This window comes from Cryptococcus neoformans, chromosome 11 (assembly GCF_000149385.1).
Source record: "Cryptococcus neoformans var. neoformans B-3501A chromosome 11, whole genome shotgun sequence".
NCBI lineage: Eukaryota > Fungi > Basidiomycota > Tremellomycetes > Tremellales > Cryptococcaceae > Cryptococcus > Cryptococcus deneoformans.
The window spans coordinates 638,133-664,019 of NC_009187.1; the positions used below are offsets into that span (position 1 = coordinate 638,133).

Sequence of the window (25,887 nt, forward strand, 5' to 3'; positions counted from 1 at the left end):
CCATTCGTATACAGTCCCTAACATTTCATACGTTGTTCCAAATCTGAGATATTTAAACAAGAGGATCATAGAACCTGCCACCAACCATTAACTTCACCAGACTCGATTGGTCATGATAGACTCACCAGCAAACCAGCGCAATGGATAGGTACGCCATCATCATCACAAATCCTTCAAGATAGTTGGTCCGCCCATCAGAAATGGCGAAATTAACTAGCAAAACTGAAATTACCAAGGCCATACTGTTGAGAACGCATCAATACCCAGACAGCATCATAGTTAAGCATGCCGAACTTACGTTTCAAAAGTATCAAAGAAGAGCAACATTGGCTGTCCGATTGCCCATCCGATAAGGACCAGAATTGGCAATAGACACAATGATACCTGGATACTACTGCCAACCGCAATGCTCATCGAAAGATTCAGCTTGTCCTTGACCGACACCGTTACAGCAGTGATATGTTCGACGGAGTTACCGATCACAGGCAAAAGGATCAAACCAACAAACTCTCTTGAAACATGACCAGTAGCGGTAAGACCATCGATGGAATCCACAAGCCACTCGGCAGTGACACCAGCCAGGGCAGTCATCAAAAATAACATACCCAGGGCAAAATGAAATTTGACCTTTGGCTGGACATGCACTGTACCGTCTTCGTCGACAATGATATGTTCGGATTCTGCTGATGACACGACAGACTGACGCTCGATATCCTCGTTGGCGACAGATGGCCGTAGGGTATCTGAAATATTTGAACTAGTCCTAAATGGACTGATAGGTGATGATTGAGTGAGTGTATTATCGTTTTTCTCACTGACCGGAGGAGTTTCGGGGTTAAGAGGATTACCGGGGATCTGTCGTTGCTCTCCCTCATTATCCGCTTCATGTCCATCAGCACATGGCTCCTTCTGTCGCTGTTCCTTCTTAGAAGATACTGAAAATTTCCTGAATTTCCTGAATCGCCTGTTGGACTTTACCGAACTAACTGATGAAGCAGAAGAACTGCTGGAGCTTGAGGAATCAACAATTGAGTCAACCCAGTGAGGCCTTGGGAAGACGTGCTGGTGATGTGGCGCTGGGCCGGGAAGTGGGTGTCGGACCTTTTCGCGAGGGATCCTGAAAAGATATGCGTGGGCTATGATACCGTAAGTCTTTATGCAGAAAAGCAGATGAAATAATAACTCACTGTATAACTGGAAGGTGAGGAACATGGCATACACAGCAAGCAAGATGAAGCTCAAACCCCTCGACATCTTGAGCAGGTTTTCCAACTCCTCGCCTTCAGGTTGCGATCCTGCTCTGGTGCTAGAGACAATATCGGAAGTAGAGGGATAGGCGTAGTGATAAGCGGCAGGAAGAACGATCGCCATCAGCTACATCTGGTCAATAACCTGTTCCAATGTCTGCGCAGCGTGACACTTACAGAGATACCCAACAAAGAAATGTGCATCTGAGCACCGATTATGGTGTATAACTGTTCGTGGAATCGAAGACCGCCGGCGAAGTAGCTCATACCAAGTACAAGCAACACTGAAGAAGATCAGCGATAGACAATCTCTGACCTAAGATGCCACGTACCGTTACTCAAAATGGACCCAACCATACTGGCCTGTACAATATCAAGCTGACCCTTGACCAAGGCCAAAATTGCGATCAAAAGTTCCACGGCGTTTCCAAAGGATGCGTTGAGTAACCCACCCCAGGCTTCTCCAACTCGATGAGCCAGTTCTTCAGTGGCGAAACCCAATCCACCAGCGAGTGGCACGATGGCGATTAAGCTTGTCACGAAAATAGCTATGGGGTCCTGATGACTAAAATGTAAAGCCCAACTGATGGGAAGAATGATCGGCACCGCAGCAAGAGCAGGTTGAGCCTTGATGGTGTTCTAAATCGTCGTTAGTGCCCCGTTGCTGGAAGCAAAAGATTTGGCTTACGCGAAAACATTGTCTCCAGGTAGGCTCAATGAAAGTCTTCGGTAACTTCTCTTCCTCACTTTCGGGGGGACCCATCTTGGGAGGCAAAGGAATTGAAATATTCTTCAATGGAGCAAGCCTATTTATCCCAAATGCTGAGCCAGAGTTGACATCCACAGAGATAGTGGGTGCGCTGTTTGGACGACTGGGAAGGTCAGCAGTACCATGACTGACTGGATCGACTTCAGAAATCTTGATCGATGGTACACGGGCATGACCAGGTCGAGATCGAGGTTTCAAGATAGTGCGCAAAGTGGTGGGTTGCTTGATGGCAGGTGCTGAGCCACCAGGCTCCTGTTCTGATAAGACATTTTGCTGCTGCTGACTTGTGGCGTCACCGGTATTGGAAGGATAGCCGGAAGATGTAGAAGTGTTCGTATGTATCTGTTGTTGGGGATTATGGCCCTCTATATCTGGTTCAGGTTCTGGCTCGACGATAGGAAGGGAAGCCATTGAACGTTTGGCGGTGTAGTCTTGTAAGAACTGAACTGGAAAATAGAAATAGAAGAGGAAGGAAGGAAGAAAGAGAAGGGGTGTTATGGGAAGAATGGAGGTTTATTATATCGAGCCAGCGGGCGCTTAGTGGCAATAGTGTGCCGGTGGAGGCTGGTGATAAGGGAGCAGCCAGAACGTGGAAGAAGGACATCTCCGTCTACCGACATGACGATGATCAAAGGATGCTCTCAGGGCTTGGCGCCTTGGCGAGTGGCGAAAGGTGACTCAATCATCGGAATTGCTCATCCAGCTGTTCACTCCTCAGGCCTCTGTCCCATCCGTGCTTCGACCTTGCCGAACACCAGTCTGAGTACATGATAGACATATATTATTGAGAAGTGTGAGTCGTGCCGGCTGCTACTGGTTGCTGTCAAAAAGGTATTGGTGTTGCCAACGAGTTGCCACCAACAGCTGATGCCATACGATGCTGTGTAGTGATATCATCATCAGCGCAGCAGCTCTGCCTCAAGAGAAAATAGGCATGAAAGAACTCGGCAATAGCTTGATGATAGGTTTCCTTGAAGCGGACACTGTAAACATCTCCGTGCCCGACCCTTCATTCCCGAGGAACAGAATGCGTCAAGAAGAGGGATGGAATGAAAAAGATCGAGGATCGAACGAACATAAATGAACGAAGAAACAATGCAATATCAATTCGCCCAATATAATTAGAAGGCAGTAAAATTGTGAAACCCGATACTTGTTACATATTTAATCTCTCCGTCCTGGAGTTTGGAGAGTCTACGGATCTTCCCTTACTTCTTAGCTTTTGACTTTACTCCCTTGGCTGCCGTCGGTTTTGATGCAGATTTGGCCGCGGCTTTACCTTTCGGCTTTACAGCTTTGACCAATTTATCCTGTAACGGATCCTCCTCTTCGTCCGTATCCTCCTCCGGCTCATCCGGCACAGGCTCGTCTTCCTATACGAAACGAAAAGTCAGATGATAGCCCGTCGGATCACAGGACAAACGCACTTCAAAAACATCCTCATTGTCCGGCACTGGTCCAGCATCAATCTTCTTCTTTGCCCCCGCAAACATGTCACCCTTGTGGAACGCGATGGGGTGATCAGTCTTGTTGTACCTGCGCAAAGATCAGCTTTCTGTTGTTGACACGAACGACATACGACTTACTGTCTGGTGAAAGAGGCCTTCGTGGCGCTTGGGATTTTTTTCAGGATGTCCTCATCCCGCATCGTATCCACACCAAGTTCGACAAATGCATCCCAATCGTCTTTTCCAAGATAATATTCGTCCATGTACTCAATCGTCTCTTCCACAGCCGCCTGCATGATAATTAGCAATAGTGAAGTAGCGCACTAACGAGGTACTTACAGCACCACGATCAATGAGAGGAGATACAATCTTGCTGGCCAAGAGAGGCATGTACTGCTCTCTAATCTCCTCTCTGCTTCCTGACACCCGCAAACGCATACGAATCTGAATATCCGTAAGTTGTCTTTGAAGTTTGTTCTGCTTCGAATTTTGCCCCAGCCATCTAGATCACTGTTAGCATCATACTCGTATTCGATAGGCGGCAGAAGAAAAAATGGCATACTGAGGGAAAGCAGGACCCCAGCTGCCCCAACCACCACCCTGACTCCTCATTGCACCATACACGTGCATGGCAGGCTTTACCGTGGAAGCTACAGCATGCAGCGGTAAAAGAGACCAATGTTGCTCAGAGCCGTGAATCATGCGATCAATTAAATCACCGTCGGATATAGAGTCCGCAGCCTTGGATACTAATTCAAGGTGCTTGAGGTTCTTCTCGGGACCGTCGAGGTTGTTTAAGACAGTAGGGTTCGTTTTGAGGTAGTGCTCCTGATATACAGCGATGAGCTCTACTTGTCTGCGTGAAGTTCCTCGCAACTTACCTGCATGAAAAGAGGCACAAAACTGAAATCGTGGAAGTATAGCTCTATTCTATCACCCAACGTTTCTTTGCTATTTTTGGAGAAAGCATATGGGCCTGTCAATCTATCGATGATAGTAAAAGGCGTCATGATTGTGTTCTTCTCATTGACCTTGACCCTACAGACGCGAATGAGCTTAATTCAAGGTCCAAAAACATCAAAATGACTTACAATTGCTTTCCTTCGTCAAAATTCATTTCACTCTTACCAAGCTTAAACGTGGAGAGCATGTTCAAAACTTGACGGATATCAGAATTAACTCCCTTCACAAGCTCGTCAACGACGTTGGGTGGAATCTTGAGCTTTTCCCTATTAAGCAATATTAACTCGTTACTGATTAGCTTACAACTTAACGTACTTGTGCAAGATAGACATAATCCTTGAGCGAATCTCGTTTGGCTGGGGTCTGCCTTGACAATCAGCTCACAGCATAATATAATACAAAAAGACGACTTGCCTCCTAAAAGTCATGTTGAAAGTCGTGCTCTGTAGGGGCTTCATTTTTTGTAATGTGCGATCGTTACAGATCAAAATCATTGGGATCTACCAAAACAATAATCAATGAATAGTCTGAAGAACATTCCGCGCTCCACTTACCTTAGTCTTCTTGATCAATGTGTTCAGAGCGCCGACACCACCTCTGTCACCCGCGGACATTCCATCTACTTCGTCCATAATCAAGCAGGTTCTAGAGTCAATCTTCAACCCCGCGGCATTTATATCCTGTACGCTCGTCAGTGGCCTTTCCTTTTCTGAACTTCATTAGATGACTTACACCAACGCCTTGACCCTTGAAGAACCCATCCAAACTCTTGTTGTCGACATTTGTTTCATTCTCGATTAGCTTCTTGCTTCGAGTGTCACTCGCATTCAGTTCTAATGGAGTGTACCCGGCTTCTTTTGCCATTAGATGAGCCGAAGTTGTTTTGCCTATACCAGGAGGACCGGAAATGAGAACAGCGCGATAAATGCCCATACCATCTTTGCCGGGTTTCTTGAAATTTGCCTTGTAATTCTTTTGCCTGTGACTATATCAGCCATGATACATCAAGCATTAATTGTACTCTTACCAGTCTTGCAGCCATTGACCCAGGCGTTCAACAGGAGCTTTGTTACCGCAAATCTCCTTCAAACTAGTAGGAGCATACTTGGTCGTCCACAGCTGGGCTGATGCAGGACCCATTTTTCTGAATAGCAGTCAGTGCCAGAGATGCACCAAGGAAATATGACAAAGCTCACTTGACAGCCATACCTTGTCCTTCCAGAGCTTTCTGCTTCCTTATTCTCTCCTTTTCCTCTTTCTTTTCCCTCTCTTCCATCTCTTTAGCCTGCTCCAAGATTTTCTTCTCCTCCTTCTCCCTTGCCTTAGTCGCTTTTTCCACAGCCGCCTTATCTACCGTTCCATCGGGTCCTTTGCCAGAAGATCTTTGACGAATAAGTTCAAGGAATTCATCTTCGTTGATCATAGGAATTTTCTTCTCTTTGACCTTGTTGAGTTTTGAGACACCAGCGTTTTCGCCCACTACGACGTAAGAAGTTTTTCCAGAAGGGGCCGTGGTAACTTTTCTATACCCAAAGCCTTAGCATTCGAGTTAGTATAATATGATAAAAAGATACTCACCCAGAATACCGTCTGACGAGCTCCTGCGCATCCTCCCTTCCCAGGCTCTCCATCTCTCCTGTGAAAACAAACGTGAGGCCTGCAAGACAGTCAGGCGCACCCTCAGGGATTTCCTTGGATCCTGGGGCTTTAGGACCAGCAGCACGCGCTGCCGCTGCCGCTCGCCAGCTGTATCCAATCAGTTTACGGGCATGGCATCATGGGAAGAAAGACAGAAGACACACTCAAACTTTTTTTCTTCCTTCTTCTCTGGCTCTTCCATCTTAGCAGTCTTAGGTTCCGCCGGTTTTTTAACTGACGTAGACTTCTTAGGAGCAGCAGGAGACTTGTTTGCAGTTGATTTTGGCTTGGGCTTTTCCCGAGGCTCGTCTTCATCATCGAAATTATACTCATCTTCATTGTCAACATCCACCGGCTATCGGGATAGTGAGTGGAAGGTAACTCAAAACACAGACGACTTACGCCAAAGTCGTCGTCGTTCTTCGTTTTCCCCTTCTTGGTGCTCTTCGTGCCTTGATCATCAGATTCCTTGCCAGCTCTTCCTCCTAGACTTTGTCTCTTCCGTTGCGGTTTGTAATACTCTTCCTCAGACTCGGAGTCGCTAAGGATTTTACGCTTTGCCAATGCCGGTTTTCGTGTCAGTACTGGCTTGGAGGCAGCCCCGGATGCGGATTTGGTGACAGATTTTGATCTGGCAGGCGCAGGTTCATCGTCCGACGAGAGCACGATTGCCTTCTTTGGGTTCATTAGCCTTTGCCCTGGTTTGGACAGATGATAACGAGACTTACGGATCCAAAGTGTTTTGATGCAGTGCTGTTTGGCGCAGATGAAGGGGGAACAGCCTTGGAAGACGATTGCGTCTTTACGACCTCTTCAGGCTCGTCGTCGCTGTCATTGATCGTAATCGGTTTCTTGCCTGAACCACTTTTAGTTGCTACTTGTTTTGTTACACTAGTCTTCTGCGAATTCTACATCATCATGTCAGATTCGAACGAAATATTGTCTTGCGTCAAAAGCATACTCCTGAAGTAAACTAATACGCGGCACTGGTCAGCTGGAGCTGTACGCGCCGTGAGGAAGACGTACGAAACCACGAATGTCCTTGCCAGCCGGCCCATCAGCCTTGTTGGCAGGCTTCTTCTTGGGAGAATCTGCTTTTGAAGACATCTGTCCGAGTGCTGCCCAAGACCCAAGATGAGTTTGACCAAGAAAGTAAGGAGGAATGAAAGAGGATTCAAACCGAGATAGTGGCGGACGCGTTTGCTAATTTCAACATCATCACATTTCGCGTACATAATAAATACAGCACGCATGCAGGCCATCATCCATCGCTCGGCGCGACTCGCCGCCTGTGCCAGACGAGAAAGAAAAAGACGGAGAAGATAGATCACGCCGAGTAACAGTAAATAAACATATGTCGACATTGTGTGGGCAACGATCTCTTGATAAACAACTATAGCGGCTACACTACGCTATAAGATGCCTCCCACAGCAAAACGACCTCGTCAGAAGTCACCACAACATGAAGATCCTGGAGCGCGACCTCGCGAGTCGCCAGACCCAGAAGCGAGCGCATCACACCTTGTCTCTTTCCTCAGTGGTTACGCCGACCATCAATCAGACGAGGAAGAAAATGAGCACGATCTCGATGACGATGATGCAGACAGATATGAGCCATCGGACCAGGAGGAGGATGCGGAGGACGGAGTCAATGAGGAGGAGGAAGAGACAAGAGTTACGCCTCGCAAGATGGGTCTTTTACCAGCATCAATGACCAGCACACCTCGATCTAAAAGGGGAACACCTAAAAAACGCAAACCCGGATCGACCACTCCCACACCTCGAAGAACCCCTGTCAAAACCCCTAAGCGCTCATTTGTGCTTGCCCCAGGTGATGGAGAGCAGGAGGACATGGGGTTTATTAGAGCCTCGAAGGCAGACGGGTATTTTACACTCATGGCGCAATCGTCAAAAACGTCCGGGAACAGCTATTCTCTTTTGGCCGACCCTCTATCAAAACAGGCTTACGAAAGATATATTGCCGAATCATCAGAAGTTCGCGCTACCTTAATACCGCCAGAGACATTCATGGGCAAGTTCCGTCAGTGGGAGAAAGAACTTGAAGCAGGCTTCAACCTTCTTTTCTACGGTTTTGGCTCCAAGCGTCCGGCACTGAACCTTTTTGCTCAAAATCGTCTTGCCAAGAAAGGACATGTAGTTGTAGTCAATGGCTTCTTCCCAGGTTTAGGCATTAGGGACGTTCTGAGCGAAGTTGAAGATCGGTTAGAGGTACCGCAAAATGTCTCTGTGCCGGCTTACTGCTCAACTCCTCTAGAGCGAGCTGCTCATCGCATCTACGCCTATCTCCTACCGCCTGCTGCTATACAATCACATTCGCGGAAGCATTGGCCCACTGCTTCGGCTCCTCTCTATCTGGTGATACATAATATCGACGCACAATCCCTTCGAACGCCCAGATCTATAGCTACCCTGTCTCTGTTAGCCTCCTCTCCGCGAATCCATATAATAGCATCTTTTGATCACGTTCATACCCCAATTATTTTCTCCACATCTCTTTCCAACTCACCCCCCCACTCATATCCTGATGGTGGCTGGAGAGGTACCCCGCAAAAAGACAGGGGGTTCAATTGGATACATCACAGTCTCACTACTTATGCCCCCTATGATCTCGAACTATCCTATTTGCGCCTATCGGCACAATCTCTCACACCTTCTGGCTCTGGAACAGGTGGCATATCTGAAGAAGGTGCTCTTCAAATCCTCAAATCTGTACCTGTCAAGGCAGCCCGATTGCTCAAACTCATTCTTACTCAGCAACTCTCTCGTTTACCATCTCATCCAAAATGGCATGTGGCTTACCCTGCTCCCTCCAGCGGCAGCGGTATTGCCCCCCCCTTTGCAGTGGACGGATATTTGTTGAACAAAACTGCGAAAGATAAGTTTATTGCTACGGAGGATGAACGTTTTGAGGCGTTCATAGGAGAATATAAAGATCACGGCTTGGTGGCCGAAGCTAGCGTGGCCAGTGACGTAGATGAAAACCATGATGGAGCTGTAACCGAAGGAAGGAAGGAAGGAAGATGGTTCTGGGTGCCACTAGGCAAAGCAGCAGTTGAAAGAATTTTGCAGAGTATGGAGGACATAGAAAGTTAGGTACGTAAAGACTGTGGTATCGTGATTTCGAGTCGCTGACCGGCTATCAAGATGTTCTGATATAGAGATTGTGTTATAATGAATGAGAGGACAAGAAGGAAGGAAGATTGTTTGATCAAGTGTACCGGAATCTGTACGAGTAGTTGTTGAGTCAGGCATAGCATTTTGATGTAGATTCATTCTCTTCCGTTCAACATATTAATAACAAAAAAGACATGGAAAAGCCCAAAGCCTATACAACAACTACCTTGGATCTTCTTTTTTTTTACAAATGGCTGCTGATCCTACACACACTGCTTACTCCCGTCGTTCAGTCTCCAATCCTCTCATGCCAACATCCAATAACATCTCGAGACCACTTCCCGATCGGTCTCTTCCATCGCGACCAACACCAGCGGCCACTCCACTGTCTTTTGGACTGATTGACCTGCTCCCACCACGGCTCCTCTCCTTGTCTCGGCCTTCAGCAGTGTCTCGAAGGGGAGGAAGGTCTTGCCCCGATGGCCGTGGAGGGACACGAGAGGCAAGGTTGGGGTGGAGTTGCCAGAATCGAGGTCGAGGGTCTTCTCGTTCCTTTTCGTACCCGTTTCCGTATCCATGAGCAACAGGCCGTGGAGGTGGAGGCATGAACTCGCTAGCCGTTTGGGCAGGGGGAGAGGCAACACCAGCAGAAGATGAACGGCCAGAGTCGCGAGATGTGAGAGAAGGCGTACGCTCAGGTGACCTGTTTAGTTCTTCAGATCGAGGTACTGGAGGTTGCTGAGGGTTGGGAGAAGTGTTAGACATGGCCAAGGCCGTAGATGGAGGAGCAGGCATGACAGGCACGGACATGGCACCCAGAGCAGCTGCCTGGTGCAAGGAAAGTCGAGCCTGGAGGACAGTAAGTCGAGTGTGGATCATAGCTGATAGTCGCTGGAGGCCGATATCAGTCTTTGCCCGTATACATAATGTGCACTCCACTAACCTCCTCCTCAGCCTTTTTGGCCCCAAGGATACTCAACAGCAACTCTCGATCGCCTTCACCACTTTTTCGGAATGAGTCAAGTATGCTCGCCAGAGAGGCAGGAGGTGGTGGCTATTTTCAACCGACTTATCAATACTGCGCACACCAAAAACCGGTCAAACTCACCAATTCTTCGTCCCACCATTTACCACCACCCATGCCGCCAAAAGCCATGGACAACGATACGCTCGGAGTCTCACTGGCATCTCGTCTAGAATGAGGGGGACTGGGTGGGTACTCCCCCTTTGCATTACGGGCAGGAGAGCGCTCAGGGCGGCGGGATTTTGTGCGATAATCTTCCGCGTGATGAGAGGGATGAGAGTGGGTGTGGGGATGGAGAGTATAGGGGTGAAAGCGGGAGGAGGGCTGGGGAGAGCGAGAAGGACCTGCTGAAGACATTGTGAAGAGTTGCGGGAAGAGTCGAATAAGAGAAAGACGGTGGGAAAAGGATCTGTGGGAGTCTATATATCTTTATATGAGATGCTGTCTTTGCCAGCTTGGCGCCAAGCTGGAATGTTCTGACGTCGAACGCAGATGCGCTGTGCGTGAGAAGAGATTTGAAGATACAAGCAGTGGGACTGGGAGTGAAGAGATGGATGGAGCGCCTGGCCGGGCAGTTTCGAGCACTGAGAAGAAGAAGTGGACAGCTTTATGCGATGATGTTTTTGCATCTGGCGACGACTAAGAAAGAGTCTGTGATCAATACATGGAAATGCCAAGCGCCAAGAAAATGCGAAGAAGCCTAACCGCTAACAATAGATCATTAGATTCCGCTTCCAGTTTTCTTGGGACGTACCCTGACGTCTTCCCGGTATTTCAGCCAAGCTCCGACCAAAAAAAAGCGCCAGATTTGGCAGGCGGCGATCTCCGTACTGCGGTTAGTCGCCCGTTTCCTAATTCCAGTCCGAGCCGCGGTCTGGCCCCGTCGACGTGGACGACCAAGACTTCAAGGCCCAAGACAATCCAAGAGTACGCGGAATTACTTGCAAGCATCACGCTCCCTCGCTTTCCGCTCTCCGCTTGAAGCTGATGATACTCATTCTCCAGCTGGCAGACAGCTGTATACGTTTATTTGTGGATGAAGACTAAAAACTAACATTTATAATGCTTGATAATGCTCGGAGTTCACAATATTCGGATAATTATCGCAGGCCACGATTTGCGGTTCACAGCTCGTCTGTTAACCCCACGGCCCTGCAGGCCACAAATAGATCTCTTGATCTTGAATCGTTTTTTGCGGGATCTCCTTCGTCATTCATTTCGTTTCTTATCTATTTTCGTTTCAGGCACATGCGCTAAGATAGCGCAATCATACAAGAGCAAGCGCAATGGGGTCGCGGAAAAAGAGTACTCGTAGTGGAGCACAGAGAACACGCTTGGCCGCAACGAACTGAAGGACAGAAGAATAGCATGTATTCTATTTACATCGTATATGGGTTCTAACCATGCATTAAGTAATTAAAAATAGATAAGCCGGTTCTTCATTTATCAAACAGCAGATGAAGCTTACTTACCAAGAAAACTCGACCACCATTGATAGCCCACGCTATCTTCAAATCATTGCCAACTGATTGTCCTGTGCATCTATTATGATTCGTCGTTTTTTACTAAAGGTGGTACAGCAGGTACGAAGGATCGACGCGATCCTGGGTAAGTAACCATGGCTTTTGTATATATAGTTTGGTCGATTGTTTGACAACATAACTCTTATCTTGCATCGTGACATATAGCGATCTCGACATGGATAAACGTCTTTTTTGCAACCATGAAGAATAATCGATATTTAACAGACACCCCGGCATTACTGTCAAAAGCAGAGATCTAAAGGCAAACTTGCAACTTCGATACAAGCAAGTCATTTCGTCTCTCGCTACTACTGGACAGAACAGCAAGGCCAGCGAGCGAGGGGTCCTAATAATACATCCCCGATAGACCCTTCAAGTACTACCCCCCTGACGTTTGCATCCTCGGCATCGTCTTTCGCTATCCCAAAAAGCCCTTCATCCCCATCCTTATCAAGCAGAAGCATAGCGATGTCAATTTGGCCAGCCTCATTTCTAGCTTTCTCCGTCTCTAGGCAAAGTTAGTTTGCTGCCAATACGTAAGCACTATCAGATCTTACATACTGCCTACTAATGCTCCTTGCCACTTCCTCGGCGTTGGTCCAAGCTGCCAACACACAAATTCTGATTATCTAACACCCACATTATTGCACTTCTTGCCCGTCCTTCTTACCGACCTACAATGCTATTGCGGCAGCTACTTTCGGGGCTTTCGTCATATATGTCCCATATCTTGGCGGTATAGAAGAAGAAGAGGTAAACGATAAAGAAGGTTCAGGTTAAGATCCGCAAATCATTAATAAGGGGATGATATGACTTGGAAGGTGAATAGGGATATAAGCCATGTTTGGAGCTCTGAGAGGGTGACAAAACTCCTTGTTGCGTATCTTCTAGAAACTGGGTACTTTATTAGATATGGGTAATAGCAAATACAAGCAAAAGTACAGTACAAAAGATCAGCATAGACGTTGTCCGCGCTTCATCTTAAGGGATTGGTGGCAATCAAGTTCCGACAACACGGAGCTTCGTCCAAATTTTGAGCTTCCGAGATTCTTTGTCTTCGCCTGATGTCAACTTGAGGGATGTCAAGCTGCTGCAAAAGGATTCTTAGAGAACGTAGGAGGCTCATTATGATAATTTCCGCAAAGAACGATGAACATTTCATGACTTGAGTGCAGGTCTACAACTAGACGTTCGAGCTGGTCGTGCCTTTCCCAACTGCTCTTGTGCGGACAATGCTCTTGTGCGGACAATACGGGAGTCCCAGTAGTCAACAGGACTGCGAATGATTACCACATCCATAATATTGTCCGTATCTAGTGTCATAATCAACCATAAAGTTCAGCATCGGCTCCCAAACCCCCGCTCCACCCTTCGGTTGTCCCAAAAAGTCCTTCCCACGAAACAGGTTCCTGTACCTGTACAACATCCTCTACAACATAATATTAGCATCCTACTAATGTATAACAAAGGGTAGATCGATTACTTACGTAAATCGAGCACATCCAGAACCACGTCGGCGAAGCTTCGAGCATCCCCTCTATTGTCACCCTCGACACACCATGCGGCAATAGCACCATGAGGTATCAGCGTCTTTTCTTCCGAAAGAGCTGCTAATAGCCGTCGAGTGAGACCAGCCGCGGGAAGGAATGGTGGGTAAGAGGAACTGATGCTTTGACCGGAAGAGGCTGGCTGGGAGAGACTAAGTGATAGCGGCGGTATATTCTGTATTTTTTGTATCTGGTTGGGGAGAGATCGAAGCCCCGGCGGGATTACCCGCTGATATGGTATCCTAAATCCGCCAGATTTAGTTTTCAAAATAGCCGAAATGCGCGACTTACGAGAGCTGAGCATCGCCTTGAATTGCTGAATCCAGACTTGTAAGGACGAGAACCGCTCCAAAACCATTGGAATTGATGAAAGTTTTCAATAAAGAGACATGGCGATCCTTCTGAGACTGTTGGTAGACTAATAGTCAGTTTATCTCTCGCACATGAGACAATGACTTGCTTTTAAGGTTGGTGACCTTTGTTGGATGACGTACAGCTGGCTTTCCTCTCGGCCATAAACTATGCAGACTAGTCAGCAACTTGTCAACAGATTGGGCACAACTGTACCTTCAAGTCCACCAGTCACAATCTCTCCTTTTTTCTCTCCTCTTCCAGCAAAAGGAGTGACAGTATCACCCTTGCCAACAAAACCCACCCTCTTGAGGCCAAGCGAGAAGATCAGAAGGTCCGCAGTGAGTTGAGGGACATTACCCAAAGACACGACGGGCTACCCCGGCAAACTTTATCAGTCTACCGGTTACTATTCAGCATAATCCAGAACTCACCAGAATCAGAGTCGAAGAGGTAAAGCTTGAAGGTGAGAAACTTCCACAAGGGGTGAAATCGGACATTGAGTGTTCTTACTGTTGCTGAACGCTAATGGGGCTTGATTACCTTGTAAGGTAATGGGAAGGATTCCTTGATACTATATTTCCAATCAAGTCGGAGGAGCCGTTTTCGCCTTGGTATTGGTTACCGAGCTTTGGCTTTTCGTTGTGCGCTGAATAGAGAAAGCGAGTTCGTCGATTCTGTCGTCACGACCACGCGTCGTTTACGTTACATCTGCTTTCTTGAATATGATGACGTGTAACTTATCATACCTTCTTATGAGATATATATCATAAATAAAATGAACTTGTCAAATAAATAGGGATAATTAATAACATGGTATTACGGCGGCGTCCCACACAAAAGTCCGCAGCGACTGTTCCAGGTCAGGGATTACTTTTTGCGTTGGTGGCGCTTCATTATTTTTGGTTTTGTTTTTGTCTCCCCCGATCTCCGCCTGGAGTGTCTTGGCAAATCAATTCACCGACCATTGGCACCGTCATATCTACTCGGAGTTACTACCGACGGAATGTCTCATTCTTCCCCCAACCTCAACCCTTCCCAGGATGTTTCCCCCGCAGAGCGAGCTGTCTCTGTCCCTAATAAGGAACGGTCCGCTCCTGATCCTACGAGCGAAAACTGGCTGAAGCGCAGCGTCGATTCGTTGGAAGCAAGTGATCCCAAAAGACCAAAGCCTTCGATCAAGGGTAAAGAAAAGGAGATTGAAAGTGAGCGCCCAAGGGTTACGATCAACTGGAAGAATGATTTGGGTCATAATGCCCGCACGGCAGAGCAGATATTAATAGCATGGATGTCAGTTCCCGAGAATTGGGAGGCTTGGAGGTCAGCTCAATATGATCGAAGACTCAACTACTTTGCAGATGTTATCATACGACAGAAATTAATCGAAGCTGGCACGAGGGGTGATGAGCGATCGTCCGGCGCAATCCTTGCAAAGATTGAGAAGACGTATCATGATTTCAAGGCGGCATATGGCGTAGCGGAGCGAGGCGACAACACTCTTACCCCTGAAGAAATTGAGAGGGGTATCACCGACATTCAAGGTTAGTAGATATAACGAATATTTTGGGTATGAATCTGATCCGAAAGAAAGGGGCCATTCTTTGGCATTGTAAATATTACTACGAGCTTTTCCCTGCTCTCTCAAGCACCGTAAAAGAAGGTAACGCTCAAGCCTCCGACCCAGTTTCCCTTCTTAATTCTACCGAATGTCCTTCCGTCACAGAGGCCATTGGCCTTGAGGAGAATTCTGATGCTGCGCCATTGTCATCATCTGCTTTTGCCATTCACAAATCCAATCCTAATTCTGTTCCCATTACAATACGCGGGATGCGCACGAGCAGTGGCACCCCTGTCGGCCCTTCTTCTCGCCCGCATAGGCAAAGCTTACCTCCGCATTTCGCTCCTCCCCGCAATTCTGGAGCTGGTCCTTCTCGCCCCACCCATATCACCCAGCTTGCCCCTCCTCCACATGTATTACCTCCATCCTCTTCATCCCATCCTTCAGACGCCCAGCACTGGCGACTAGAATTGGAGTCGCGAAAAATTACCTTGGAAGAAGCCAGGTTGAAGATGGAACGAGAGGAACTTGAAAGAAGGTTCAAATGGGAACGTGACCTGGAGCTTCGAAAACTCGCGTTGGAGGAAAAAAAGCTCAAGTTTGAGCAAGCGGACCGGGACAGAAGTTACGAAATCCAGCGTCGAACTGTTCAAGCCAAGATGACCTATCAGATACTGGAGACTTTGGAGAAGCTACAAAAACTGGGACTCGAGGATTGGAAGCTCGTAAAACATCTTCTCTTCTTTGATAAAGAGATCAAAGAACTTTGGCATGGAGAAAGCGAGGAAGAGATGGATGATGTCTTGTCAGAAGACAATGCTGGCAGTTATGAACCAAGTGTCGGACAAAGTGATGAATAGCAAGTTGTGTCCGTGGCCGTTATCCTTCTAAACTCGTACCAAACAGTAGGTTCGTTTTTCGCGTGATAACCCCGGGCGCCAGCTCATTTGATCGAAGTTCCGTTGACATTCTGTTGGATGTCATAAACTACATTGTTTTCCCCCTTCGCCTGATTTCCCTTCGTTCATCGCGGCGTTCAGATCCCCGATCCAAACAACTTCACCTACTTATGGCATCTGGCATGCAACGTCGGGGTAATATTTCACTTCAGACATAATGTATCTAGCTATTCTAGCACTTCCTATGCTTGGGTCAGCTGTTGCTGGTCAACAAGGCTGAATATAGTACTGTTTGCTGTGCAAAGAATCCCATTAGTGGTGGCAACACTTATTATTATTCCACTTCTAGGAGGATTGCACTACTACCTATCAATGATACAACAGCAGTTGGAGCTGATCGGTAGCTGGTCCTACAAGAGCCTTTATTTGCCGAAGAAGATACACCCAATAAAAACACTTACTTTGGCAACGTACTTGAAGTTCACACTTCGTCGCTATGATGACAGGGTTGGTTGTCGTACCGGGTATCATCTGCTCCAGTACTTTCAAAAATTGCACAACCCTAATACTATCCAATGCGGTGCGCGGTGAGCATTATCGGTTCTGCTAAAATATGGTCATGTACCATTCTCTCCATCATATTTTGGAGCTGCTTGATGCTCGATGAGGCTTCCGGTGAATACGGTATCCGGCGAGATTTACGTTTGTGTATTATTAGTAACGATGATATCAAGCAGGAACGGTCTAAATGCAAGGTCCCACAGGGTAATAAATTGCTACGTTTGCACATTTACTGACCATGAGGCATATCGAGTATTCCCGTCCCTCGCATCACAGACACACAGGATGCACAATACGTGTGCTATACTCGACACCGTTAATGAGAAGATGATACAAATCGGTAGGACCGAGTTTTGAGTTTTACGGTTGCGTGTACGTAGCCTATTAGGCTCCTACTTCATGCCTCGTCGGAGCCGATGTCCGTCGAGGGGCTTGTGTCGAGCCTAGTACGTAGCCCACCATTATTAGCAGCCGACAAGTAAAAACAACGAATAGTAGTACTATCTATATCTACTGTTACAGTAGCTCCTGTTCCTGACGCCTTACGAGGGATTCTCGCTCTCAAATTTCCAAACTACGAAGACCACACACCTTCATAGCTCAAGCTTTCCTCTCCTTTCTCATCACCTGCCATTCTGCCTCTCCACTTTCCGTGTACTTCCTGTGAGGTAGTTGCCGCCATTCCTGTTCTGCAAGCTGCTGTATGTAAGTTATGAAGAATGTAAATGAAGAATGATTTATGTCATTCTTCAAGGAACAAGGGTGAACCTAGAAATCTGAGATCTGAGGCACGACTGGTGGTCAGCCACCCGTACTATAAAGCACCAGGTATGTGCTGCGGTGCTACTACTACGCACGCACTGGTACTGATTATTGCTTGGCATGAACCGCATACATCACTTTACAACAAACAATACTCTACAAAAGCTTTTGGATGACGCGATTCCTTAGTAGTATGTCTGTCGCCGTAGTATTGAACTGAATATTGATGGATGTAATAATTTTTTGCTCAGAAGTAACGTATAACGAAGAATAATAATGCAGCACGCAACACTGGAACAAAAAATACTCTCCAGTATTTTCCGCCTTATCAGCTTATCTGATATCCGACTGACCGTCAGTGATGCGGTGGAGAATAGTAGATGAATTCCAACATCGATCGATTTAGACCGCCCGCATCGTGCGACACATTTTTTTTTTTCACCGTTGTCGTTACTCCATGTGTGTCGTGTTTACCCTGTTGGCCACTTATTAGCGTCGTTAACACTTGATAAATGACTGGTGCCAAGGACGGACGGAGCTCTTAGCCGCAGCAGTATACGTATGGTAGCAGAAGGACGGAGGTCGGCGTTTACTCCTGCGGCCTATTTTCAAAGCGTAACCTGCGGCGTTCAACGACGAGTCCGGTTGTTGTGGAGCCTTTCGCTTGTCTTTACAACTTCACTCCGTGCGGTATGTACTTCGTTCTTTGTGGTCTGTGGTTGTCGCGCTTGTTCGAAATATTCATCCCGACCTTAATCCGATATCATCTGCTTAGATTCACCTGCGGTCAAATCGATCTTCCTGTATGTATCAGCAACAGTCTTACAGCGCAGTCGGCAGAAACGTCTTTATTACTGACTGCGAGGGGCTGTTTCAGAAGGTGGATAGCACTTAATGCGTTCATCGTCACCTCGTCATTTGACCCATAATCCTTAATCCTTAGATCCTCCCCTTTCTGCGTTCCTCTTTGGCCGAGAATTGGTCTTCTGCCATCCGATGGCATTATATAAGGACCTGCTGGAGACGACGATTTGTGGCATGGCCCTTTCCGGAAAACAACTGTCCTTCGCCATGTTCTCCAAGTCGCTAGCCATCTTTACTGCTCTGACAGCTACTGTCAAGGGTGCCACTATTGCTCCTCGCAACGCTACCTCTTCTTCTGATCTGCCTCAGGTTGTCCTCAACTATTCAACTGTCCAGGCTTACGAGTCTGGTACGACTTCTGCAGGAACATACTATGCTTTTAAAAATATTCGATATGCCGCTCCCCCGGTGGATGATCTCCGCTGGGCTGCTCCCCAAGATCCTGTACAAGAGGACTCAGTCAATGATGGGACCTGGTCAAACACTACTGGAACTCAAGGGTGCAACGTGGCTGAAGATTGTCTTTTTCTCGATGTGTACGTTCCTGAGAGCGCACTCAATGGTAGTGAGAAGCTGCCTGTGCTCTTCTGGAACTATGGAGGTGGATGGGTTGGTGGTAGCAAAAATGAAAACACCCCCGAGGTGTGTTATTTCCGTTATCTTAATGATGACATAATTCTCTAACCTGCAAATGGCTTAGGGTCTGTTTGAAGTCGCCAATAACAGCTTTATTTTCGTCGCTTACAATTACCGAGTGGGCAGCGCTTTTACAATTTTTTTTATATGAAGTTGGCTAACATAAGGAATAGCTTGATATCTTTGGAGTTTTGAACGGCCCTACTCTGCAACGATCTGGCGGAATCTCCAATGTTGCTATCTACGATGCTCGGAAGGCTCTTGAATGGGTGAACACTTATATTAGCCAGTTTGGTGGCGATCCGGACGAGGTCACCAATTGGGGGTTCTCTGCCGGTGGCTCTCAGGTCATGTGTGCCATCACCGTGTGTCTAATTTGACTTCACCTTCTTTACATCACATACTGACTTATTCTGTAGGCTTTTGGTGGCAACAAATGGACTCCTTACTTTAAACGAGCTGTGGTGAACTCTCCTGGTTGGGTGCCTGGTGCGGGACACGCTCAAGCGGAGCGCTTCCTTCAAAACGTTACCGAATACGTCGGCGGCTGTCCTATCAACACTCCTGACACCATTCAATGCTTGCGACAGGTGTCTTTCGACACCCTTCTTGCGGCGAGTCAGAACATTACTTCCACCTACAGCTATCAGATGCAACCTAGAGCTGATGGCGTCGTTCTTCCTGACGTTCGTATTTCACAACTGTGTTACAAACCCCAAGCTGACCTGGAATTCATGCACAGACTGCTGAATACCTTCTCTCTATTGGACAATTCCACAAGGAGGTCCAGGTCTTTCTGGGCCATTCAGCTCGTGAGTTTAAAGTTTTTTTCTAATGCTATCTGACTGAGATTTCCTATAGATGAATTAAACACCCAGAGTACTTCGGCTGTCACAGATGATGCTTCCTTCCGAGCTATGTTCAAAACCATTTTCCCCTCCATCACGGACTGGGCTATCGACCTCATCGAGGAACTTTACCCTGCTGATGATTATTCTTCCCAAGGCTTGAGATTCGCAGCCGCCAGGCAGCACTATGACATTCCCGGCAAGGTGTGCACTCCTTTTTACTTGCTGCATTGGAAGGAAAAAGCCAAAGACTAATTTGCTGTCTTCAGCTTCTGCCTCTGACCAACGCTTTCAGCAACCAGACCTACAACTACATTAACTACCTCGGTGCTGCCACGTACGTTTGATAACCCAATTAAGATGGCGAGATACATAAGCTAATTTCCATCCGTTTAGTCACGTGAATCTTAATCTATTGACATTACTCAAAAGAGCGTTTGCTGATGTGAAATTTCAAGGGCTCTGACCAAACGTATTGGTGGTATTCTGACTCTTCAAGCTCTGCTTCCTCCTCTTCTGAATCCACTTCCATATCAACCTCTGCACAGGCTACTGCCTCTGCTTCTTCTTCTTCCGATGAATCCAGTGCCGATGCTCCCACCGATGGTGATACGCTGCCTGGCAGCAGCTCCCTTTCTTCTTCCGAGATCCTTGTTGCAAAGCAAATGCAACGATACCTCACCTCTTTCGTCCTCACTGGTAACCCCAACACTTACTCTAGTCCTGGCTCTGGTAACATCACATATGTCGATGACTGGCCTCTTTACGGCTCCGACGAGAACGTTCTCGAGTTCCAACCCTCTGGTGCTGGCTTCAATTTGACTAGTGATGAGCTTGACAGTCCTCAAGTTGTCTTCTGGAATAAGGTACACTTCTTTTTGATGGTAGATCGAGGATTTTGGCTGACTTCGGCACAGGTGCTTTGGTACTAATCCCATTGTTGAAGAAATTGTCAACCTGAAGGGGTAAGGCTCCTAAACAAATATCAAATACTTCTACAGAATGAAAGTCAGAATCGATATAGTATAATGCTTTTATCGTATGCAAGGATTGATTGAATCTGAGTCTGTACATGCTGATGAATAGTCTATACATGCCGATAAACCATTCTTACTATTGTATTGACCTTGGGCCAGTGATAAAATAATTGCGGCAAATTTGAACGTAATGTGATGTAATAATGAACATCAACCATTTTTGGTCGTGTACAGTACATGGATTATCTATTGTGAAGATGCAATAATACATTTCTTCCAGGGTGTTAGTCGGTGCAATGGAGGAGTTATATTTTTGATGGGACTCACAAAACACCGTATCTCCAAAAAGCTGCGCCCAAATTGGGTCGTCAATCCCACCTTCGGCCCCACCTAACGCCATCGAACTCATACTAAGTGTTTGTGGGGCAGCACTGGCCATATTCATCAACCAATCATACATGATATCCGAAGGTTGAAAAGTGTCTTGAGTAGACGGTACAAAAGCAGCCGGTGATGGTTGACTAGGATATTCTCCTCGGGCTTGAGAGTATGGGAAAGAAGGGAGTTGCATGTTGGGGTTGGGAATATCGTGAGTAGGGGTAGAAGACACAAAAGGTATGTCGGTGCCGACAAACGGAGTGCGAGTGGGTTCTTGTTGAGAGACGAGAGTGTTCATCCTCGACTGAGACCTTGATTGCAAATTGCTCTCCTCATTTTCACCTCTCGGATTCATTATGGGCTCGCTACCTGCTCTCCAAGCCCTTTTCTTCGACCGCCCACTGTCATCATCCTGCCTGGTCCGCTTCTCACTCCCTGCCCGACTTTCATCAACTATGGGGGGCATGATACTCTCATCCATCAAGGATACCAGAAAATCAGAATATTTTGCAACTTGCCTCCAAGTTCCTTCCAATACAGCACTCGTTTGTTGGCAACATCTCAGACACATCAACGCCGTTTCTCGTTCTGAAGCAGTCTGCTTGCTTGAAAAGATATCAACGAGCAAGATGGTGGCTGCATCCCACATGGGGAGGGCCATCTCAACATCTACAGAAGGCTGATATTGTTCCCGCCGTCCACGCACGAGGCACGCGTCAAAAATGCTTGCTAAGGAACGAGCTGCCTCGACGCATATTCGGAGCGATGGCAAAGCATCAGAATGTTGCTTTTTGGCTTTGTATTGGATCGGAACAAAAGGCTTGTGGATGAGCATTCGAACATAGTGATAGCGACAGTACAACAAGGCGCATTGCTTGAATAGCCGAGTGTCAGACTGCTGGGGGTTCCACTTTAAAGCCTGCGGGACTTGTTTTTCCCAATTGTTGAGAGCAGAGTCAAGCTCAGCCAGGACGGCGTAGTTGGCAGTGATATCCTTGGATTTCAGCCATCCTTTGCTGTGCGTGTGAATTGTCTGAAGAGCAGCTCCAACAATGTGGTCAAGTTTCAGAGTTTCGATGAACGTGGCGAGTATCGATGGGCCCTTCCCTATTGGCTGCTGAAAATCCTTTTCTCGATCTTCGGTAGACCAGTACTCGTCGTCAACATCCGCAGGATATTGCAAATCGAAATCATAGTCCTGGATGGCGAGAGTGCGCCCAATGGCAGAGCAACTAATGCGGTCAATATGGTAAAGACACCAGAACGCTCGACTGCAGAGCTCTCGCTCAGTAGGGTCGGCATGGAGGAGGGTGGCGCGCATGTGGATACCGAGTTCTTGAGCAGAACGAAGACCATAGCCAGCGACTATCCAGATAAAGTGAGGGATGGCAGTTCCTGCAACGAATTGGCATGTAAGAATTCTACCCTGCAGTTCAAAAAGATTTGGACCCTGGACGATACTTTGACCCATACGCAAGTAGCTGCGAACGTATCTCCATCCGGCAGAATACCGCCTCAAATCATACGGATCGTTGATTATGGTATCGCGGCCACTTTCCGATGCGCACTGATCAAGTGGCCAAATGACTCTGGGGTCGTCATCAAGGTATCGCGCTCCATTCGCGAATAGTAACAGGCAAACCCTTGCAAACCCGTGATGATTTTTCCACTTGCAAGAATTATACTGCTCTTGGAAGACTTTTCGATTAAGCAGCGGTAAATGTAGGTTGACGTGATCAAAATAGGCATCAATGAGTTGCTGGTCGAGGCCTTTTTCGGGCCAGCTTGATAGGTCGAGAGGGCTCAAGCCTTCGCTCGCAATGGCAAGCTCCCACTCGGGAACCTCCCAGAATCGCTGCCTCTTTACACGGTTGACACAAGAGATGAAATCCATTCTTCTCGATGCGGCGCGGGACCGAAGTTCTTGCAGATGAGTGATAAATTGAATACCAGAGGCGGTTCCGTGATATCTCCAGTGATGATCACGTGCACCCATACGTTTCATCGACTCTGCCACGCTAAGCTGAGTTCGGGCTTCCATCTCAGTTTCTTCCGTATCAGACTCTCTCTGGGCATCTAAACTGACAGCCTTGTAGAAGCGTGTCAGAATCCGCTTGAGGTTCGATAATGAGTTCGCGGACGACTCAGAAGATAACGGAGTTACTGAAGGATCGGATGCTGATAATCCGGGACGTAAATCATCAATAACTATAGGCTTTTGGGATGGATAAGGTGGGATTTCAAGAGTATCGAGGAGGTCGTGATAGGTAACAAGGTCAAATGTCTGACGATCGATAGGCGGGCCTACGTAGGAATCGAAATTGAAGTCGGGATGAAGCTGAAACAGAAATAAATACCAGTTAGATGGATATCAGGAGGAAGGGCGAAAACATGGCTTGCCTCTTGAAGCAGTTTCTCCAGCCTTCCGCAACGTTGCTCGACGGTTTCCAGATAGCTGGACAGGAAAATGTCAGTATAAGTAAGAAGCTTATCTCAAAACAGACCCTTTAGGGGGACCTCTTCGTTGAGCCTCCTCAATATAGGTACATTCCAAATCTCGTTCAGTACAGTAAGCACATTCTACATTAGGAGTTAGCCAGATCGGTTCCATACGAGGGTCTATTTACTTTTACTCACTATGGCTACTCAGACTGTTCATAGGTCCATCGCACTTAATCTTCTTTTTCCGACAGATGTCGCATGCTCGCTGTGAAATGTAAGCTGGAACTGCACATGGATTATCGGCTGTGCTAACCTGTATTTTCCTCTTCTTGTTGATATCTGTGGCCATCGCTGATTCACTATGGGATGAAAGTGCAGTCGGTGGTCAAGAATTGCCGAGCTTGGTATATAACGGGACATATTTTGTTTGTCCGCACAGCCCAATCAGGATTCGGCGCCCGGACTACTACCCGATCACGTGACCTAACGGACTTTTTCTGCGCGACGACTTCGAGCAGCCGAATTATTATTTATTGTCTATCGATGGATGTATTGCCCATACCCGAACACATGTTCGTTCCCTCAAAAGCAAGGCAGGCATTACACCTCGCCAGTATATCCAAAAGATGCCTATCAAGGTCTAACAACAGTGCTCATCACTGCCCCTGCGGTTGCTCCAAATTTCAGCCGGGTCTTTCATCATCCTTATCTGGAAGACGACTTTCAAGCATCACCTTTCAAAACAGCAGATCCGTCATTCTGGAGCAGAAGACACGATATACGGGACCTAAAAGGAGCTATTCTTCTAACATCCCAAACCAATGGGCCACAGAAGCCGAAGAGGCACATGCAAAGTTGATTGAGGCTGCTGAAGCCAAAGTCAATGTTTACAAAAAAGTCACGGAAGACGTAAGTGTGCTGTGTAACATTAATCTATGTGGTCTTCAATCTGATTATAAAACGAAACTGTAGGAAGCCAAAGCAACAGACATAGATATCAAGAGCCAAATCGAAAGGGCAAGGGTGCAAAAAGAACTCGCGCCTTTGGTTGAAGTCTGGAATAAGTATCTTGAGCTCAAACAGGTGCGATTGCCAGTACAAACCCCGCCTGGACGATGATTGCTCATATGCAAACTTAGTCCATTATTGAAATAAAGCCTTTTCTTGAAGATTCTGATCCTACTCTTCGCCAAATGTTCGAAGCTGAACATGCTTCCCTTGGCACCGAGCTCGACGCTTTGATTACCTCCACTCTTCCCATTGTTCTTCTCCCGCCCCTGTCCACTGCTGCACTGCCTGCAGTGATGTCGCTCAATGCCGGTGTCGGCGGGCTCGAATCAGCCCTATGTACTGAAGATCTCGCAAGAATGTACCTCCGTTTTGCGACTAATAGGGGTTGGAAAGTGGAAGAAATCAGTCGGGTAGAAGGGACGGGAGGGAAAGGCGGTGGTGGGATAAGAGAGCTGACGGTCAAGTTCGAGCCACCACAGTATGCTGAAGAAGGGATAGAGGTTTACGGAGCGTTGCAATGGGAGAAGGGGGTGCATAGAATACAGAGAGTGCCTGCGAATGAGACACAGGGTAGGATACATACCTCTACAGTCGCTGTCATCGTATGTCTATAATCTCGGCATCTATTCTAAGCTAATCTACTTGCAGGTATTGCCGATGTACCCGGATACCGCTGAGGCACCCTTGGTGGATCCCAAGGACGTCAGAATTGATGTTATGCGCGCTAGGGGTGCAGGCGGTCAGCACGTAAACCGTACTGAGTCTGCTGTGCGATTGACCCATATCCCCACTGGTATCACTGTCTCCATGCAGGATTCTCGTAGTCAACATCAAGTACGTGTTCTTTGCTCACTGGAAAGAGGTGGTGTCTAATAGTAGCCGATAGAACCGAACATGGGCTTGGGAAATTCTTAGAGCTAGATTGTCGGAGAAAAAGCACAACGAAGAAGTGGAAGCTCGACGTGCTAGTCGACGGGACCAGGTGAAGGGCGCCGACCGAAGTGATAAGATTCGGACGTACAACTTCAACCAAGTAAGTGGATATTGTATTGCGTTTTGATACATTCACTGATACGCACTTCCTAGGATCGTTTAACGGACCATCGCTTTGGAATTACCGTGACAGGCTTGCAACATGTCCTTGACGGTGAAGGGCTTGAAGACGTCATCTCAATGATGAAAAAGGATTTTAACGAACGACGATTGGAGGCCCTTTTGAAGGGTGAAGAAGATCTCGACTACTAGCTTTTGCATATATCTATTATTCAATGCATAGCATAATGATTTTGAGTATATTGTCCGAACT

General features: G+C 47.2%; 9 protein-coding genes across 9 annotated transcripts; 4 read left to right on the plus strand and 5 right to left on the minus strand.

Moving 5' to 3' along the window:
• Positions 1 to 52: 52 nt before the first annotated feature.
• On the minus strand, positions 53 to 2,427 carry CNBK2200 (hypothetical protein; the record flags this gene model as incomplete). Its single annotated transcript, XM_767756.1, has 7 exons — positions 53 to 74; positions 126 to 242; positions 299 to 1,136; positions 1,188 to 1,374; positions 1,425 to 1,531; positions 1,580 to 1,886; positions 1,936 to 2,427. The coding sequence occupies 7 exons, from the start codon at positions 2,425 to 2,427 to the stop codon at positions 53 to 55; spliced, it is 2,070 nt and encodes a 689-aa protein (XP_772849.1).
• A 797-nt stretch (positions 2,428 to 3,224) lies between these two features.
• CNBK2210 (hypothetical protein) lies at positions 3,225 to 7,172 on the minus strand (the record flags this gene model as incomplete). Its single annotated transcript, XM_767757.1, has 19 exons — positions 3,225 to 3,389; positions 3,444 to 3,552; positions 3,603 to 3,754; positions 3,804 to 3,966; positions 4,027 to 4,292; positions 4,346 to 4,502; positions 4,556 to 4,693; positions 4,743 to 4,790; positions 4,842 to 4,927; positions 4,982 to 5,107; positions 5,160 to 5,406; positions 5,455 to 5,571; positions 5,624 to 5,950; positions 6,006 to 6,173; positions 6,230 to 6,420; positions 6,468 to 6,740; positions 6,794 to 6,973; positions 7,027 to 7,038; positions 7,092 to 7,172. The coding sequence occupies 19 exons, from the start codon at positions 7,170 to 7,172 to the stop codon at positions 3,225 to 3,227; spliced, it is 3,006 nt and encodes a 1,001-aa protein (XP_772850.1).
• Positions 7,173 to 7,484: 312 nt separating this feature from the next.
• Positions 7,485 to 9,179, plus strand: CNBK2220 (hypothetical protein; the record flags this gene model as incomplete). Its single annotated transcript, XM_767758.1, has 1 exon — positions 7,485 to 9,179. One exon carries the CDS (start codon positions 7,485 to 7,487, stop codon positions 9,177 to 9,179), a length of 1,695 nt encoding a protein of 564 aa, XP_772851.1.
• Positions 9,180 to 9,476: 297 nt separating this feature from the next.
• Positions 9,477 to 10,581, minus strand: CNBK2230 (hypothetical protein; the record flags this gene model as incomplete). Its single annotated transcript, XM_767759.1, has 3 exons — positions 9,477 to 10,091; positions 10,144 to 10,254; positions 10,309 to 10,581. 3 exons carry the CDS (start codon positions 10,579 to 10,581, stop codon positions 9,477 to 9,479), a joined length of 999 nt encoding a protein of 332 aa, XP_772852.1.
• Positions 10,582 to 13,072: 2,491 nt separating this feature from the next.
• CNBK2240 (hypothetical protein) lies at positions 13,073 to 14,145 on the minus strand (the record flags this gene model as incomplete). Its single annotated transcript, XM_767760.1, has 6 exons — positions 13,073 to 13,176; positions 13,235 to 13,536; positions 13,586 to 13,701; positions 13,755 to 13,813; positions 13,862 to 14,021; positions 14,080 to 14,145. 6 exons carry the CDS (start codon positions 14,143 to 14,145, stop codon positions 13,073 to 13,075), a joined length of 807 nt encoding a protein of 268 aa, XP_772853.1.
• Positions 14,146 to 14,651: 506 nt separating this feature from the next.
• CNBK2250 (hypothetical protein) lies at positions 14,652 to 16,063 on the plus strand (the record flags this gene model as incomplete). The annotated part of the gene is made up of 2 exons (XM_767761.1): positions 14,652 to 15,186; positions 15,237 to 16,063. The coding sequence occupies 2 exons, from the start codon at positions 14,652 to 14,654 to the stop codon at positions 16,061 to 16,063; spliced, it is 1,362 nt and encodes a 453-aa protein (XP_772854.1).
• Positions 16,064 to 18,496: 2,433 nt separating this feature from the next.
• On the plus strand, positions 18,497 to 20,705 carry CNBK2260 (hypothetical protein; the record flags this gene model as incomplete). Its single annotated transcript, XM_767762.1, has 10 exons — positions 18,497 to 18,931; positions 18,990 to 19,043; positions 19,099 to 19,290; positions 19,345 to 19,611; positions 19,668 to 19,737; positions 19,787 to 19,977; positions 20,043 to 20,110; positions 20,170 to 20,173; positions 20,232 to 20,639; positions 20,691 to 20,705. 10 exons carry the CDS (start codon positions 18,497 to 18,499, stop codon positions 20,703 to 20,705), a joined length of 1,704 nt encoding a protein of 567 aa, XP_772855.1.
• A 291-nt stretch (positions 20,706 to 20,996) lies between these two features.
• On the minus strand, positions 20,997 to 23,919 carry CNBK2270 (hypothetical protein; the record flags this gene model as incomplete). The annotated part of the gene is made up of 6 exons (XM_767763.1): positions 20,997 to 21,023; positions 21,085 to 23,466; positions 23,529 to 23,583; positions 23,633 to 23,708; positions 23,766 to 23,835; positions 23,884 to 23,919. 6 exons carry the CDS (start codon positions 23,917 to 23,919, stop codon positions 20,997 to 20,999), a joined length of 2,646 nt encoding a protein of 881 aa, XP_772856.1.
• A 194-nt stretch (positions 23,920 to 24,113) lies between these two features.
• On the plus strand, positions 24,114 to 25,826 carry CNBK2280 (hypothetical protein; the record flags this gene model as incomplete). The annotated part of the gene is made up of 6 exons (XM_767764.1): positions 24,114 to 24,479; positions 24,543 to 24,653; positions 24,710 to 25,183; positions 25,230 to 25,415; positions 25,468 to 25,614; positions 25,668 to 25,826. 6 exons carry the CDS (start codon positions 24,114 to 24,116, stop codon positions 25,824 to 25,826), a joined length of 1,443 nt encoding a protein of 480 aa, XP_772857.1.
• Between the last annotated feature and the right edge of the window lie 61 nt (positions 25,827 to 25,887).